This window comes from Sinohyriopsis cumingii, unplaced genomic scaffold (genome assembly GCF_028554795.1).
Source record: "Sinohyriopsis cumingii isolate HCF-2022 unplaced genomic scaffold, ASM2855479v2 utg001348l, whole genome shotgun sequence".
In the NCBI taxonomy this organism is placed as follows: Eukaryota; Metazoa; Mollusca; class Bivalvia; order Unionida; family Unionidae; genus Sinohyriopsis; species Sinohyriopsis cumingii.
Window position 1 is genome coordinate 460,124 of NW_028315988.1, and position 17,377 is coordinate 477,500.

At 35.0% G+C, this 17,377-nt stretch overlaps 1 protein-coding gene across 1 annotated transcript in view; it reads left to right on the forward strand.

Annotated features, from left to right (window-relative positions):
- The first annotated feature begins 11,893 nt into the window (after window positions 1-11,893).
- The window catches only part of LOC149772600 (uncharacterized), a 33,265-nt gene continuing 27,781 nt past the window's right edge, over window positions 11,894-17,377 (forward strand). Inside the window, exons 1-3 of the mRNA XM_089947598.1 lie at window positions 11,894-11,973; window positions 13,429-13,625; window positions 13,998-14,088. Of these exons, the coding sequence (XP_089803724.1) occupies window positions 13,438-13,625; window positions 13,998-14,088 (279 nt within the window). The 5' untranslated portion in view covers window positions 11,894-11,973; window positions 13,429-13,437. The remainder of the gene's footprint in view (window positions 11,974-13,428; window positions 13,626-13,997; window positions 14,089-17,377) is intronic.

Consider the following 17,377-nt stretch of genomic DNA (forward strand, 5'->3'; position numbering starts at 1 on the left):
TTTGGTCCCTTATCAAGTAGCGCAATAGTTAATATTTACCTATGCCATAATCTACAACATTTTATTGCACCTCGATCAAGTCTGTGCTTGAATAATGTGACTGGCGGGCTATGCACATTAGGCATGTGTGGGCTATAGTAACGTCATAACTTACAAAGCAGTTGAGCTGGTCTAGGCATAAGACAATTATAAAGAATAAAGAATCGATTTTCTACCGTACACAACATATTTGAAATGCAGCATTCATGCATTTTTCGTAAATGTTGTATTTTAATAGCAATGTCTGAAAGTTTTAGGCAAAAATCACCTTTTCAGACTAGGACGCAGAGCACAAGTTAGACTCACCGCCGTTTACAAAAGCAACCATTTATTTTTTTCCGTTTATCATTTGATCATAAACAAATGTATCACTGGTGAGCAGATCTTCAGGAAAACTCAAAGACGAAATATTCATGATTTGCGAATAGACTAGAATGCTATTATAGTTGATTAGCCAGATTTCTGATTTTGCTCAGATTATATTTTGAAACCTTTATACAAACCTTGGATTCCAAGCCGCATACATATTTGACCTCGATCCCAAGCCAGAGTATTTCAGAGAGCACTTGAAGCGTGGTAGATTCATGGTATTGCCACCAGTCGTACCATTTTCATCCCGAAGCATGGCATATTGCCATGCTATTAGCTTGGTCTATAATATCAATTACATGTCTATCTCAAACCCGAGCAATGGTTGCCCGTCCGTCCTACATAATCATTGATAAACAGCTAGTCTCACTGATTTTGAAACATTGTTGTGAGACTTAGTACAAGTAATGATCATTGTGGAGAGATGCACACACGTTTAATTCACTGTGCCTCCACAATATTTTGCTAGAGGTATTGGTATGATTATAATTAAAATTTGATGTGATGTATGTCAGAATCATTAGAGTGCTGCCACTATAAAATAAAATGTAATCGATCTGCGATGGTGGTATACGTCACCATCGTCATCAAAATCAGAATCCTCGTGTTGAAAATTAACTCGCTATTACGGTTTATAGCCAATGCTCTTTTTTGATTTAAAGAAGAATTATTAATTCAGTAACTAGAAAATACATCTAATCTTGATGTGTAAAAGGATTGCGCAGTAATGTTGGTCGCATACTATTCCTGAGCTGAATATATGCATATCAACAAATCAATTTGCTATCGGCATATTTTGTTTTTGGTCAGTTTGTGCCCTTTATTATCTTTTTGACTTACAGCTGTATTCATTATATCACACTCTTTTGAGCGCAACAAAATCAGTTTTCTAAGCTTTGCTGTGACAAGTCTTGCATATTACGATCGATGCCAAAGATCTTCATTTCGATAAGCTTTTGTGTTCAGTGCTTTAAAAAGTGATTGTCCTTTTGAACTATGCAAACTAAAACCCGTCTGCAATATGTATGAAAGAATCAATTGACAACACATCAGTTGGTGGATATATGCGTGCGTTCTATATGTCGTAATGTTCTCATGACAATGGTCATAAAAGTACACCTTTTCTGCTGCCGGAACGTACACAAGAGTTATTGCTCGTTTTCATTTGCTATTGGACTTGACAATTCCTGCTATTATTTTTAATGGAGACATAACCATGGATTGGCCTTCACCATGGGCCTATGGGATGGACGTGGAAGTGTCGGGGGGGGGGGTGCTTACTTAAACAAACTCCTCTTGTTTCAGTTAGAATGACTGATGATGCGCAACGTACAACCAGTTGTCTGATTGAATCGACATTTTTAAAGCAACGTCTATGGGTATTGGCCTGGAATGAACCCAAACTGTAGCTCACTGTACTCAACAACTGAATAGACATTTTCTTTACCTGCGTACTCTTTTCCACTACTTTTTCAGATACTTGTAAATCTTGTAGATGTCATCGGAAGACAGAGGTAAACACTAGAAATACATCAAAGTTCCTTAAGTAAAATTAACGGAGGGTTTCTTTTCATTGTATAATAACACATTCATATACAGAGATGGACTGATAGATGATTGGGCGTGAAAACGAGCAAATACACCTTTGCAAATTCTTGTTGTTTTTTATTTTTTTGTCAGAGAAAATGGATACAATCTATCATTATATTTACTGTTATATTTAATATATAATTTTAATTTAATTTTGCCTTGGTTGTCAGCGTTTACCTGACATTTTTGCAATTATTTGATGTGTAACTGGAATTACAGATCACTGCATCTTTGATTAGGCTCATTTTTTGATTCCATAAATCAAGAAGGCCATACCACTTGCAGTTTCTGTTAAGAGTTATTTCCGATTATTATAGAGAAACAACATACGCTTACTTTCATTTATTATATAAATGAATATATCAGTCTTGACAAATTAAGGAGTAGCAAGCAGCTAATTGTAAATCGTGTTGCAGCAAATGTCGACGCACCACAAAATGGTGTTATATATAAGAAAAACGTAAGACAGAAAATTGGTCCCTGTGTTTTGGGGCGCACACATTTATAATCTACTCCAACCCCCAGCACACCGGTTACTTCTATGAACTTTATTATCGAATTAATTGCAACGTGTTAATAACGTGGTACATGTAGCCCCTTCTTCGTGGGTTTAGTTATTCGGTCTTGGTGGGGTTTTTTCTGTTCATGAAACAGGTTGAGAAAACATTAAAATAGTTTGATAACATAAAGTAAGATTTCATATCAACTGCACATTCCATTTCCTGCCGCGTTCGATGGTTGTTATAAAGGCATCTTATTTACAAAAGGCTTAAGTGCAAAGTGATGTTTGTGTAAAGAGTATTTCAAGAAGTTAACAGCCAAAACAACGTTATATACAGTTAAAATATGCGCTGTCATATACTCTTTTGGCTGTTTTTTACTATATTTGCAACCGTCTCTCTCACAACGTTTTCTGCAGTAGATTTATGATGACATTGGTTTTAAACAGAAAGCTTCAAGTATATGTTTAAAGAACATTCCTCTTTGTAGCGTTATCTCTACCGAATAATTTATGTCATAATGTATAGAGGCCTGGATAGCGTAGCTTCTTTGCGGCATACATCCATATTCAATTCCGCATGGACGTAGCATCAGGCTACGCCACTAGAGGGTGCAGGCGATCAAAGTTAACGTTTTGTCAGAGTGGCATGTGCATAATGTTGCTATTATTACATTCGAATGTATCTCTAGTGTTAAAAGTTTTACTTGCCGCCCATGACATGAGGGATTTTCAACAACCTATTCTGTATAAACAAACCACTTCAGAATGTTTACAACTCTGATAAAATCATGAACAACCATATACGCCTACCTATGCTTGATTTTAAATACTTTTTGCAAATGGATGCGAAAATTGCGTACCATGACAAAAAGAAGCATAACTTCCCGGCACGTGGCTAGGTAAGCATGTAAAGAACCATAACAGTACGACATAAAGTGCGTTGAAAAAACGCACCATAACTTTATTTCATGACAAATCAGACGTATATACCAAGGAATTGGATTATACAATGCAGTGTTAGGCATTATGTGAGACATTATGCTAAATTTATTACAATCGTTTGAGACAAAAATTGTGTTTTATTTTCGAGATGGAACTCCACATAAGTGACTGAAAATTATTGATAGTACTACCGTCATGTTATCAGCTGTATGTATGCTTTTTATCTACAGGCAATGGTATTCAAATAAAATTCATATTTTGTACAGGCAAAAAAGGGGTACAAGTAAACCATTATGCAGGATTTTGAAGACAAGAAGACCACTTCATATCATTGAGTGCCAATTACAGTGTAAATACAATGAAAAGGACAAAATCGATTTTTAGCGTCTCGTTACTTAATAAAAGAAGAAAACAATTTTATCATAAATATTTTGTGAGAACTATATCAGTGCCAATTCCTTCTCTCTCTCTCTCTCTCTCTCTCTCTCTCTCTGATTCCGCATCTTAACACTTGCCTCCACATTGTTATATCGCTCACAATAATAATTAGAATTATGTTTTGCATTGATTTTATTCACAAGATATGAACAATTGCTAAAAATATCGGATCATATCTAAATTTAATCAGGGCAAATACGAAATTGTGATTTCACTTCAAAATATGTATGAACAAGAACACATATACGAAATTGTGATTTCATTTCAAAGTATGTATGAACAAGAACACATTAATCAATATGCAGTACTGGTTTAAAGAGCTAATAATTTCGACTTGTTTAGGACTCAAGAATATGGCATTTCATGCAAAAAATTAGGGAGCGCTTGACGAAAAGCAGTAAAAATCACCATGAGCACGTGAAGCAGAAGAAAAGTCCATTTATTTTGGAAGCTGCATGTTCACAAAACATTTCTATATAAGCACATATAATATATATATGCATGTTTACCCGGTCAAGTATCAACAAAGGACGACCAACTCCAAATATTAAAAACGGTGGACGGTGCGTGTTGTTACGTGTTATAGTTCACCCTGTGGAGTTATTTGAAAATAGTTCATAAAGATGAAAGAGTTTATTTTAATTCTGCACACTCAAATTAGTTTCATATGTTGTATGATTATGTTGCGATTCTAAGGATATGGTTGGTAATGTTTCTTGGATTATCTGTCTTTCCTTACCTCAAAACATACATAAAACCAGCAAGTGCTCAACGAGAGAACGTGTTACATGTTATAAGACATTTAAAAGTGGGTATAATATAATAATAGATCGCGTATGTCAGGGATTGAGTACTATAATTGTAAAACAGCGGCAATCAGCAGTGCAAAACCATTTATTGTATTTCATTTTCTGTTTTTAACTAGCCAAAGGCCTTTAAACTCAAAGTCAGATGCAACATTACACAAACAAATCATCAAGACAAACATTTAACACAAATATATATTGAACTGACAGTACTGCAAGTGATTAGCAATCTAAATGAAGTATTATTTCAAGATTTTGGATATCTTGACTTACTGGTTCGAACTCCTATTTTTAAAATCACTAATAGTCCTGGCTTTTAAAAAGCTGTCGCCAAAAAAATCGCCAACCTCAATATTTTGTCGCTAATTTTCAAAAAGTGTCGCCAGAACAAGTAGTGTACATTTTTCCAAGTGTTAATTTAGTCTATTAACGTAACAGGCAATGAAAATTACAAAAGATGGGTTAGTTAATACTGTAATTACATCAGGCATTAACAAAATGTTACAAAGTGTTACATTAAGATCCGTCGCGATTTTAGGGCTGCCCCCTTTTTGAATGCAGTTTCAAAGTCTAATTTTTCACATCTGTACATGCTGATTCTCATTAAATTCTCGAGAGATGAGATGCAGAGTTTATTTCTGATGTCAGTTTTTATGAAGTTCATCTTACTGAATCCACTTTCACAGTCTACAGTGCTGACAGATGACACCAGTAGTCTGTCTGCAGCCCCCACCCCACCCCCCACGCTCCCTTATGGCTAGCTTCACAAAGCTTGTAGTGAATTGCTTCCTAAATCCCAAGAATGATCACTGAATGCTGTATTTTCTCGACAAGCAAACTAGGATCTCCATTCCCACGAATGAAACTTACACGAGTCAACACCTGGCAATATTGGACCGTATATATAAGCATAAATTCACACCCAATTTAGGGATTCTTTCACTCCTGTATTTTGAGAAATAAATAATTATTATTAATTATGCAAAACTGTTTTTTTTTTTTTTTTTTTTTTGCTGTCTCTTGCTGCGGAGTTTAAGTCTCTGCAGCCGTAACACGGATTGATGGCAAAAGGAAAAGATCAATGAGTAAAATTCTGCACTGGCGACATATATAATTGTGATTGAGATTTTTTCCCTTTGCTTTGTATTTATACACAGTAGTCGGTACTTCAAAGGTTATCAGTTTTCTATGAAGGTTCAGCAAAACTATTGTATTGGTATATGTAAAAAAATAACAGAAGGATTAGCCATTCAATTAATTATATCTGTTCTATTCGCGTCCTCAGAAGTCGGTGAGTTGTAGGTCTAGTTCTGTAGCATGATTGACTGTATAACAGCATACAGTACTCAGCCCAGATGTCAGCATACGCAGATTATGATGTAACAATGCACTGTAAAGATGGGGTTGTCAATACGAACAAAGGATCGTTTGTGTAACAGATTGATTCCAATGCATTGCTTAGTGAAGATTGTTGCTTCCTTTCGTTCTCCCTTTTAATTTATCCAGTCCAAATCCATGATTGTATGTACAAATTAAATAACCAAAAAGTCTGTCGCCAAAGAAATCGCCAGATGTGATATTTTTGTCGCCAATAAGGAAAAAAAATCGCAATTTGCGACATTGGCGAAGCCCAGGACGATCCCTGACTATGTTGCATTGACATATATAAAGAGGAGCGAGAGCGCTAGGTATTTCTTAATGTAAAGTATGTAGTTGTATATTCTATTCCAGATAATTAATTGTCACCTTACTAATAATAAAAAAGCAAATAATAATAATGAATGATAACACTTCTTTTAAGAAGTACACAAATGAAAACATAATAGGTATTTGAACGAATAATGTGCTAAATCTTCTTGATTTAAGCCGCATGGTTTCAGTGTTCTTCGAAGACGTATCCAGTAAAATTCAGTTTCTTTCCTGGTTTCAGAATTCCAGTTGGGATTTTGGGCAATTTCTAGACTAAGTAAACTGTCTCCAAAAGTATGGTCAGGGAAAGATAGGCGTTCTACTACTGGGCTTCTGTCAAGTCTCTTAGTCGTCCAATCAGATCTGTGGAGATGATCCTTCTCTACAATTTTTCGGTTTCTCCTACATCTTCAAGGCCACAGATCTTACATTTGATGAGATAAATTACATTTTTCTCGTTCATTCATTTATCTCAAATCATCCATCTTCAATTGGTTGAAAATGTGTTTGTATTTATTATATACTGATATGTTTTCCTTTTATTAAAATAGGGCACATATGTGTCAGCATGGTATTGGCTTGGGGTTGACATCAACTTTACTCTTGGTAGGATATCTAAGATGTCTTTCGGTTCCGGCAGTCTAATGCTGGTTCATAATCTTCCATTAGCAACTGGCGCCTGCAAAGTAGTTTTGACTGCGTTATCTCACATCACGTTACCAAGATGACTGGGCAGCTAACAGAACACAATACATTTTTCAGAGTTTGCATGCAAGTTTTTTTTCTTCCCGTAAGACTTCTGATATTAATGGCCTTAATGATAATAATGGCCTTAATGATATTAATGATATTAATGGCCTTAATGATAATAATGACCTTAATGATATCAATGACATTAATGGTATTAATGGCCTTAATGATAATAATGGCCTTAATGATATCAATGACATTAATGATATTAATGGCTTTAATGATAATAATGGCCTTAATTATATCAATGACATTGATGATATTAATGGCCTTAATGATAATAATGGCCTTAATCAAAGTTTTCCATGACTTTCATAATGCCAACAGAATTTTAAAAAATAATTACACTACCGTATTGACATTCGTACCTAGATACGTGAATGGCTGCAATGTTCTGCTGAGAAAACGAAGTCTTTGTCCGATATTTCGCTCTACATAATGTTGTTGGGCCTGATGCAAAGGTAACTGCAAACTTGACTCCAGCTTTCCATACCGTCTGTACTCAGTGGAGAACGTTCACGGCACGTGGTTAAAATTTTATTGAGTTTAGTCTGCAAACGAGTTGATTCATAAAAAGCATTATTTATGGATTTTTTGATAACCAATGAGATGATCGTGGATGGAATTATTTGCGGTCTTTATCAGAGAAGCAAATTACGTTTATACGTTAATTCTAACTCGTATGACAAAGGTGAAAGAAAACTGAGTTTCTTTATGCATGGTCTCGTACTTTGGCTAAAGATAAATGTATATTCAGGACTGGATGGCATATAGAATAATTTGCTTGTATACTGACGTTCAATTGTTTATCAAAGCAAACTTAAATATGTATTAGATGGCACATATGAATTACATGTTACACTGTAAATAATTTATAAGTTTCATCTGTTGATCATAAATGGATCACATAAGTCCAACACTTCAACTTTACCTGCGAATATGTAGCTGTGACACTTACTTTACCTGTGAACATTGAACATTTAAACCTCACCTGTGAAAATGGACCTCTGACATGATTTTAATGTCGAATGTTGTTTGATGTTTCACTTTTGCGATTCGAATGGGACCACCAAAAGGTAAAGTCGCAAAGAATTAATATTATATTAATAATTAAACCAGCTAAATTATAACAATTTAAATGGCAAAATTATACAAATATATAAATATATAAAACGTATACCAATACAACGGCCATAAAGTACATATGTCTTTCGCGTCATGAACATCACTGTGACCTTTCTAAGTAGGAAGCTGAATAAAAACTGACCTTTCTAACTAGGAAGCTGAATTAAAAAATACACGTGTCCGCTCTCTTTAATGTTAGTGCCTTTTTCTATTGGCTACATTCCCCTTTACATGACATGATAAAGGTGACTGGTCTTACTGAATAATTCAATTACTATTCTGGTTAACATTTTTACCTTTGGTATTATGCTGACGCTACAACCCGATTGAAATTAGCATGATTGTGAATGTTATGCCCTATTCACTTCCACATTCAATTTAGCCAATTATAATATTCATCATAATAATGTAACTACTACTACTACTACTACTACTACTACTACTATTAATAATAATTAGATAAAGAAGAAGAAGTATAAGAAGAAAGAGAAGAAGAAAAATGTTTATTTGGTTGATTGTAGATTTTAAGTCGAACTAACACTGTACGGTTTTATAGCACCACGAAAAAAATTATATGATAAAAATGTATTTCTCACAATGGTCTAATGTCATGGAGCGATACAAGTACAAAAACACAACAGTGAGATGGTAACAATGAATTAAGGTTTCTGATCAACGGGGAATGTAAATGGTGTGTAGAAAGGGTAATGAGTTAATAAAGATAAATTAGGGTGATTATCTTTTACGTATTAATTAAAAATACTCGAAGGAAATGTGGTTGTACAGAAGCTATATTTTAGAACAAATGTTAACTTCCTTCAGAAAATTTAAAATACAATTCACATTTACCGTATCATAAAGTTCCTTCATGTGTTGAACATAGTAATAACATTTGCCTGTAGCCTGAAGATCGAAACATTATCGTAAAGTGTTCGTCTTGTGTATGTTGGCTAGGTTAAGCAGCTTGAGCGCTGGGGGGGGGGGGGTCTTTATTATTTTAATTACAGTTATTTTAATTACAGCTATTTTAATTACAGCTGATTATTCAACTTGCATCACTCTAAACGACTAGAATAGAAAAGAAAGTAAACTACTGCACACATTCTATCTGCTTAAAAGTTCTAAGAGAGAGAAAGAGTCAACGGAGGCGTGTTTTTATAAATGCAGGTAGAGTAATTTGTGTTATCGATTTGACAAGATAAAAATATAGCGTCTTAGTAGTGGAAGAAGACGAACCCATGTGTTGCCTTTTGAGCCTGTCTATATACAGATTTATTTATAATTGTTTAATTTCATGACCGTAACTTAGATAATCCAGAATGCTTGCAAAACATTATATAGTAGTCTTTGTATAGTAACATTTCTGCTAATTTGCAAACATTTCATGCACATAAATGTTACCTACTACAGTGGAATTTGCCAAACATACTTAGTGGTGCAGTGAAGGGTACGTGTATTTATGACTTCTCCACAGCGAAAACCATACAGATTTATAGGGGGGAAACATGAAGGACGTGGAATGACAAAATCTATAATAATAATAATAATAATAGCAATAATAACACATTCGATCATGCAAGACTCATCTTCTACGTGATCGTAAATTTCCGTAACAGTTTATGTTCTAAAAAGTCACCTACACTCAGGTATGTTATGCATATATAGAGAAGTCATGCATATATAGAGAGAATATATTCACAGATTATTTCTGCATAAAATGTTAAATTTCTGTATTGGGATTCTTTACGATTGCAAAATGAAATGCTTTTAGAACATTCCTCATTATCTGAAGAACTTCAAAAGCAATGATCTTTAACTGTCTTAATATTCTGTGTTTGTGTGGGTTTTTTAAAAATAATTTTAACGTAGCTTTAACAATTGTAGTCATATACCTACGATGTCTGCAGTGTGGCAGCTTACTGTAATATCTAGTGCTGTGACATCATGTTGCCAACATGTAGCATTATTTCCCACCCAGTCACATTATCGTGACATCAGAAAGACTACTCCTGACACCAAGCTCTTCAAGCTGAGCGCCAAGCGAGACAACTGTTAGTGCCATTTTTTTCAATCTTTGGAGTGAATCGTCCAGGATTCGAACCCGCATCGTCTTGCATTCGATGCGTACGTTCTAACAACTTAAGCCACTGGAACAAATATTCTAATTAATAAAACATGAGTTTTAATTACTAGGATTTTTTATATTTTTTTTTATCTAATGAATAAGTACTCATATTGTGATAGAGTTATTTGCAATAACCGCCAGGTAAAATTAATCAACACACAGTAAATGTTCTTAAAATGCATACCGTACAAGTAAAAATATATAAACGACAAGATCATGAAGTAATGACGTAACGAACGTTATAAGGGAGGTGAGTAAAAAAAGAAGTTTGGTTACAAAATCTTTAAAAACAGAATGCGTTTTCCAAACCATGCTCTTTGTCACAAAGCTAACGTAAAAAGGAAATGAAAGACATGAAACATGCATGAAAATATCTTTTCTCGAGGCGTGTTTAACTATCCTTACTTTTGAACATGAAAATGAATACACTCTCTCTCTCTCTCTCTCTCTCTCTCTCCAGAGTTGAATGAGTCTATCACATGATAATGTACGAGGTGACGTTTGAGGGACCATTCTACGATTGGGTACTCTGACGAGTTAGTGTACATTATTTACTGAATCGATACATGCTGTTTGATTTACCGCACAGGCTTACTATATTTATTGATTAAACTGACAAAGCCAGTGGCATTTGCGCATGTACCATTTAGTCATACTTGACACACAAGGCAACTATCTCGAGAATATATCTGAGGGAAACGCTGTGGTGTTATTAATCTTTATTGCAATCATTGAAGTCAAGCCTTACTTTTCAATACTGGCCAAATCCTAAAATGCAGTTCTATTGCATTTTGTAGAGTAATTCAGTACAGATAAGGGAATATTAAACGATCTTGTGTGTGAAAACATTTGTAGGAGCACGAGGAAATAGCTGTACCTGATGGTTTAAAAATCTGCTCTGAGTGCCCCGGGAAAATTTTCACATAGAAAAGTGTGTATTATCGAAAGTCTAATATGATCAGTTGCAAGGTTTAGAAACTATGTACCAAATAACCTCGAAGATCCTATTTCAAAATCATAACCTGCACAAATACACGTATAAAATGAAACGTTGTGGATGACGTAGAATTTTTCCCAGTTTCAATTCCTTGATCATTTGTATGGCTTGCTGAAGACTCATTGAAGCTATTCAGTATAGCAGATACAAAATGTCTGAGTCTTCCAACACCTAGTGGCCACTGCACACATACATACATTCATACATACCGACAGATAGACCGACCTATCTACCTACCTCCATACCTACCTACCTACCAATCTACATGCATACTGACCTACCTCCCTACCTACAAACCACATACATACATACCTACCTACCTACCTACATACATACATACATACATACATACATACCTACATACATACATACATACATACACAAAAACAAGTGCAAGTATTTGTAATACACTTCGTTGATTTATCAACGAGTAAATAATGTCCGCTGTAAAACCAGTTGTAACCTTGATAACCTATGACTGTGGTACTTACATACATGAACTCTGTCTCGTTATCTATCTAGTTTATCGTGTCTGAATTTAATGTGAATTATTGTTGCGAATTCCATTGAATTATAAGTACTCGTCGCATACATTTATCAGGTGAGTGTTCGCATATATTAAACTCAGACGAATTACATTTGTATCATGGCATTGTAACAGGTTTGATTTGAGATTTTGGGATTTGCGATACAGCAACTGTAGGTTATATGTTCCTTAACTTGAAATATAGGTTATCCCTTTCAGGCTCATTCGATAGTAGGATTCGAACCCGCACTATTTCGGTCGTGAACCTTGAATGCTTATCATTGAGCTACAGGAGCTCCTGTTTAGCGAAAGGGGTTAATAATACCCATGTGTACACATTTCCACGCCAGTCATTTAATATTGTTTCAACAAACAATTGAGAAGATAGTGTCTGATTCAGTTAATAATGCTTATCATAACTTTGCTGGCAAGCAAGACATAAATGCAGAATAAGGCCGAAACCGATAAGGAAACTAAGTAGGACTGATAGAAATTAAGGATATTGATTTCAGCAGTTGGATACGTACCAAGGAACAAATAATATGAAACCAGAATTATGACCTAATTAGCTATAATATATTAAAAGGAATACAACATCTAATGACGTAAGAGCACGGTGGCCTATATTATAAGGAATGAGTGTCCTGAATAGATAAGTATGATGATAACAACAATAACCATATCTGCCAAAATAAATCGATTCAGACTAATGAATGGTTAGCAAAAATAAAAATTTTAGCAAAAATAAAAATTACAGTCTTATTGTAAATGCACGTGGCCATATCTTCTCCATAATCTCCCATTTCTAGACTTTACCAACCGTTTTATTTTAGCAGCGGAAGAATGCTTTCCTTCTATTAACATTTTGTACCTTGTCTGTCTTTTCTTCTTCCTTTAGTTTTTCACATTAATTATTAATTTCTAAAGCTGTGCATTTACCAACGGTAATTTGGCGTCATTTTTCATAAGGTTACGTTATCCTTGACCCGTGAGTCATGCCCAGGTGTAGGACGTCACGCCGTCTTCCCTGATGTCGGCATTTAGTTAGCGTTTACTTAATATTTTTAAAAATTGATTGAGCTTTTGAAAGCAATAACCGTTTCTTACGCATATTTATTTGAAAGAAAATATTAGTTTGACAAAAAAACGAGACATATATATGTTTCAAACAAGTAAATAATAATAATAATAATAATAATTATTATTATTATTATTATTATTATTATTATTATTATTATTGTCGCTGTTTTTGTCGTTACCCTTAACGTCGTCATCATCATCATCATCATCATCATCACCATCATCATCATCTGTAGCTTTATATAGAACATGCTTGATTCCGTTCATTAAACGACAAACGAAGTCTATGGCTAGCCATGAAAGAATTGCATTAAAACTTATCTCATTGGTACTTTGATAAATATTTTCTTATGCCACAAAGTTTTCTTGACAGGATTTCTTTACCATGTATATATTTATGCGTAATCCATATTATTGAATCATATATGAATCATATTCTAATCTGAGTAGCTGTGAAGAATGCCAGGCTATAGAGACAGACACAACGGTAGACTACTCAAGCTTCCATCTATTTTGGCGATTCTCGCAATTTTCCCCAGAATTGTCAACAGCGTCACATGCACAAAAACTTCATCGTGTTCTTGTATCTATACAGACGGAAGTTACATAGATCTTAGTCCATTGGATTCTGGGGGAGGCGTTCCACGGTAAGTTTCAGTTGATTAAATATAAATTTCACTGTTAGCAACTTTATTTTCTCCGGTATAATTCGTTCGTGATTCTGTTCAACCTACGATAATTGATACACACTTTGCATGCAGTTTTAAAATTGTTTCCCTGCTTTCTTCTTCTTCTTCTTCTTCTTATTATTATTATTATTATTATTATTATTATTATTATTATTATTATTATTATTATTGTTATTATTAGTATTATTATTATCATTATTATTATTATTATTACTATAAAAAAAGTCCACGAAGATGGATAGATAAAAAGGTTATAATTTTCGATTGATACACCTGTATAACATTTCCGCAAGAATCACTTACCTATCCATTTTGTCGCACTTTTTGTAGTTTTCGAGATGTGCAGGACGCCCAAGGAATTGATCTTTTTTCTTGGAATCCTTGTTCTAGCTTTGATGAATTCGCCTGCACCGCAGCGGCGGTAAGAATTATCCTTTAGGAACCTTTTCAGAGCAATTACTCTTTTTGAATTGTTTTGCTTTGATTGAAGCACGTATTATTTGCGAGTTCTGTAGATATACAATCTTACACTAAGTGAGAGAATTAGACTCTGATTTTGAAATTTATCTTTATAAAGCGTGCGTAATAATTACAACATACCATTTCCAGAGCAATGAATCATACACGACTTGCATAGCTGGAAAATGAAGTTTTTATCTTTCTCATAAAAATTCCATCTTAACTTCTTTTCGCAAGAGTTCGGTATAAGGTTAGCTCATTTGTAGTGAACTTTTGTGAGGAAGTTTGGTGTGGGGGTTTGGTCTGCAACTCTTACGTACCGGTCTTTTTTTAATCAACAACCGTCAAGCAAAGAAATGTTGACCAAATTATATTTTCCCAAAACATAACGGAAAATTCCTAAGTAGCACCCAAAAGATGCTTCGGAGCAATACTGTTTTATAACATTAGTTAAGAAAAGTGTCTTGAAAATCTTGGAGTAAAGAACAGAAAACTACTTGCATACGATATGTGAAATTCTGGAATTATAAAGAACTAAACTTCTAAAAAGTGACCAAATTATAGCACCCAAACCAGATGCAAGTCTCATTAGGAACGATCAAATGACCGTTCTAGAATATACAACGGAATGTACGTAGTTGAGCGTTCGGCTCTCCTCAGTAGATGGACTGCGGCGGTTTTTGACCCATATTTAAATTTAAATAGTAAATACATTTTCCCACTGCCATGCACAACAAATAAAACAAAAATGTTAACTCATTTATTTTAATTCTATTAAAAAGGAATTGTTAAATGAACAGTCTACCTCCATACTAAGCGAGCAATGAGAGAACACATTTTCTCAAACGAATGATAAGATACACCTTGGTTAGAGGTAGACCAATAAAGCTTTATGTGGACAATCAGACAAACGAGCGTAATTAGATGAAAGGCATAAACAGGACTCTTAATGCTAGAATGATCAGGTATTTCACTTAAAAGAAATACAGAAAATGGGTTCACGTTTCACGACAGCTATATGGAACTCCAAAATTCAACATCTGAAGATCAGTCAGACCTTTAAAATACGAAACTAAAATAAAATATGTTCAAGAGGCTACCATCGTAACTTTTACAATTATAAGTCTGGCAAGTAATGCTTGATTGTCATCTTACTTTTCTCCTGTCGGAAGACTTAGATATCCTCAGGACAGTTTCACTAAGGAATGTCTACAGAGTATGACATATTGCGGTGACCATAGGTCTGGCAATGTTATCACCACAACAGATTAGAGACGAAAGGGTCTGCGATGGATCTTGTATACCACGAACTTTGATAGTTGCTGGCAAACTGGCAGAGTCTCGCTCTCTCTCTCTCTTCATATATATATATATATATATATATATATATATATATATATATATATATATATATATATATATATATATATATATATATATATATATATATATGACGTGTCAAGATGGCCGCTATCGCTTAACCGTCTGTTCCGTTTCTTGTGCCGATTTCATGATATATGTGCCTGACGTGTGTCTACCTCTGCGTTATTGTGTTCATCATGCATTGGCTGTGCAGTTTGTATGTGATTTTTCATCTTGTTTTGAAAACAAGAACAATTAGACTTTTTCTCAGCTGTCTTGCTCCACTGCTACAACTTCCTCTGTTGTTGAACAAACCGCCATCACGTGATACTCGCCAGTCAACCCGTTTATGCTATGATGCACTCTCATTAATTGCTTTTAAATGACCACTCCTTTGCTCTCCACAGTACATTGTGCTCTAGACTAAACGACCTGGCACGACATTCATCATTACGTAAATGCAAACAGAAGCGAAAAAAGAAACCTTGCTTCAAAGCTGGCCGGCGTAGAACAGGAAGAATTCCAGCTATCTCCCTTATGCCTTTTTCGACTCAACAATTTAAAAATTCGACCGTTAATTTAGGTAACCAAAATCATATCCCTATTAAATCGCCAACCTTTGTTTTAACTATTCAACATATACCACTGCGTATTGTATTATTCAATGCCCAATCAGTAGGACCACTGGAAAAGCGCACATAAATAGTTAATTTTTCACCAGTCAGAATGTCGACGTCTTGCTCCTTACAGAAACATGGCTAAAAACATCAGGCGATGAGCCCAAGTGCTCGGATCTAACACACTCCGGTTACTCCATCAAGTGGTTCCCCCGCTACTCTCGCGGAGGTGGAATTGCTGCCATCACAAAGAATTCCATCATCAAACGTCTTAACCGCATCACAACTTTCAATTTTTACCACACATCGTGTGAACTAGTCCAAACGACACTCACACTGGAACAAAGGTCAGTCCATTTTTTCTGCCTATACCGCCTGAGACTGAATATCTCTTTTGGAGTAGTTTCCGAATCTCCTGGAGTATGGAAATTTGATAGGTGGCAACCTGATTATTCTTAGAGATTTCAACTTTCACTTTGACTGTCCCAGAAACCCAAACACATAAAATCTTCTAGATTCCATTAATTTTTCCAACCTCAAACAGTCAGTGAACCAACCCACCCATAAACATGGTCATATTTATGACTGGACTCTTTATAGACCTGATGATAATATTTTACGGACCTCGATGGTATCACACGAACTTGCATCAGATCACCTCTGCTTTATATGCCATCTTGAAGTATCAGTTCTTAACCATCCACCTTTATTTGCTACGAAGAGAAACTCCATATGATAAAAAGAAACAAACTAATGCATGACATCCAAGCAAACCTAACAACTTACTTACCTCATATAGCAGAACAACTCGAAAACTGCTTGCGTTCATTGCTCGACAAACCTGCTCCGGCCACTAGGTGCAGAGAATCAATTCAAAAGTGTTATCCATTGTAAAGAAGTGGTATTGACCAGCTTCGCACTGCTAAAAGAGACCGCCGTAAAACTGAGAGGCTTTAGCTTTCCACCAGACTCACTATTCATAAGCAAATATATGAAGCGGCTAAGAAGAACGTCACAAACATAGTCCATGCAGTGAAAATAGCCCACTACAGTACTAAGATCATCAAAAGTTCTAGCTGCAAAGAGCACTTCGAAATTACTAACAAGCTAATGTCAAGGAACAAATGTTCACCACTTTCAACTACCTTCTCTCCAGTCGACCTTCCGGACGTGTTTGCAATTTTTACCGTGACAAATGTACAAAGCATTAGAGATAAACTTGACAACACAATTTCAGTTGACTAGTCTCCACCATACAGTTGGGATACGGAA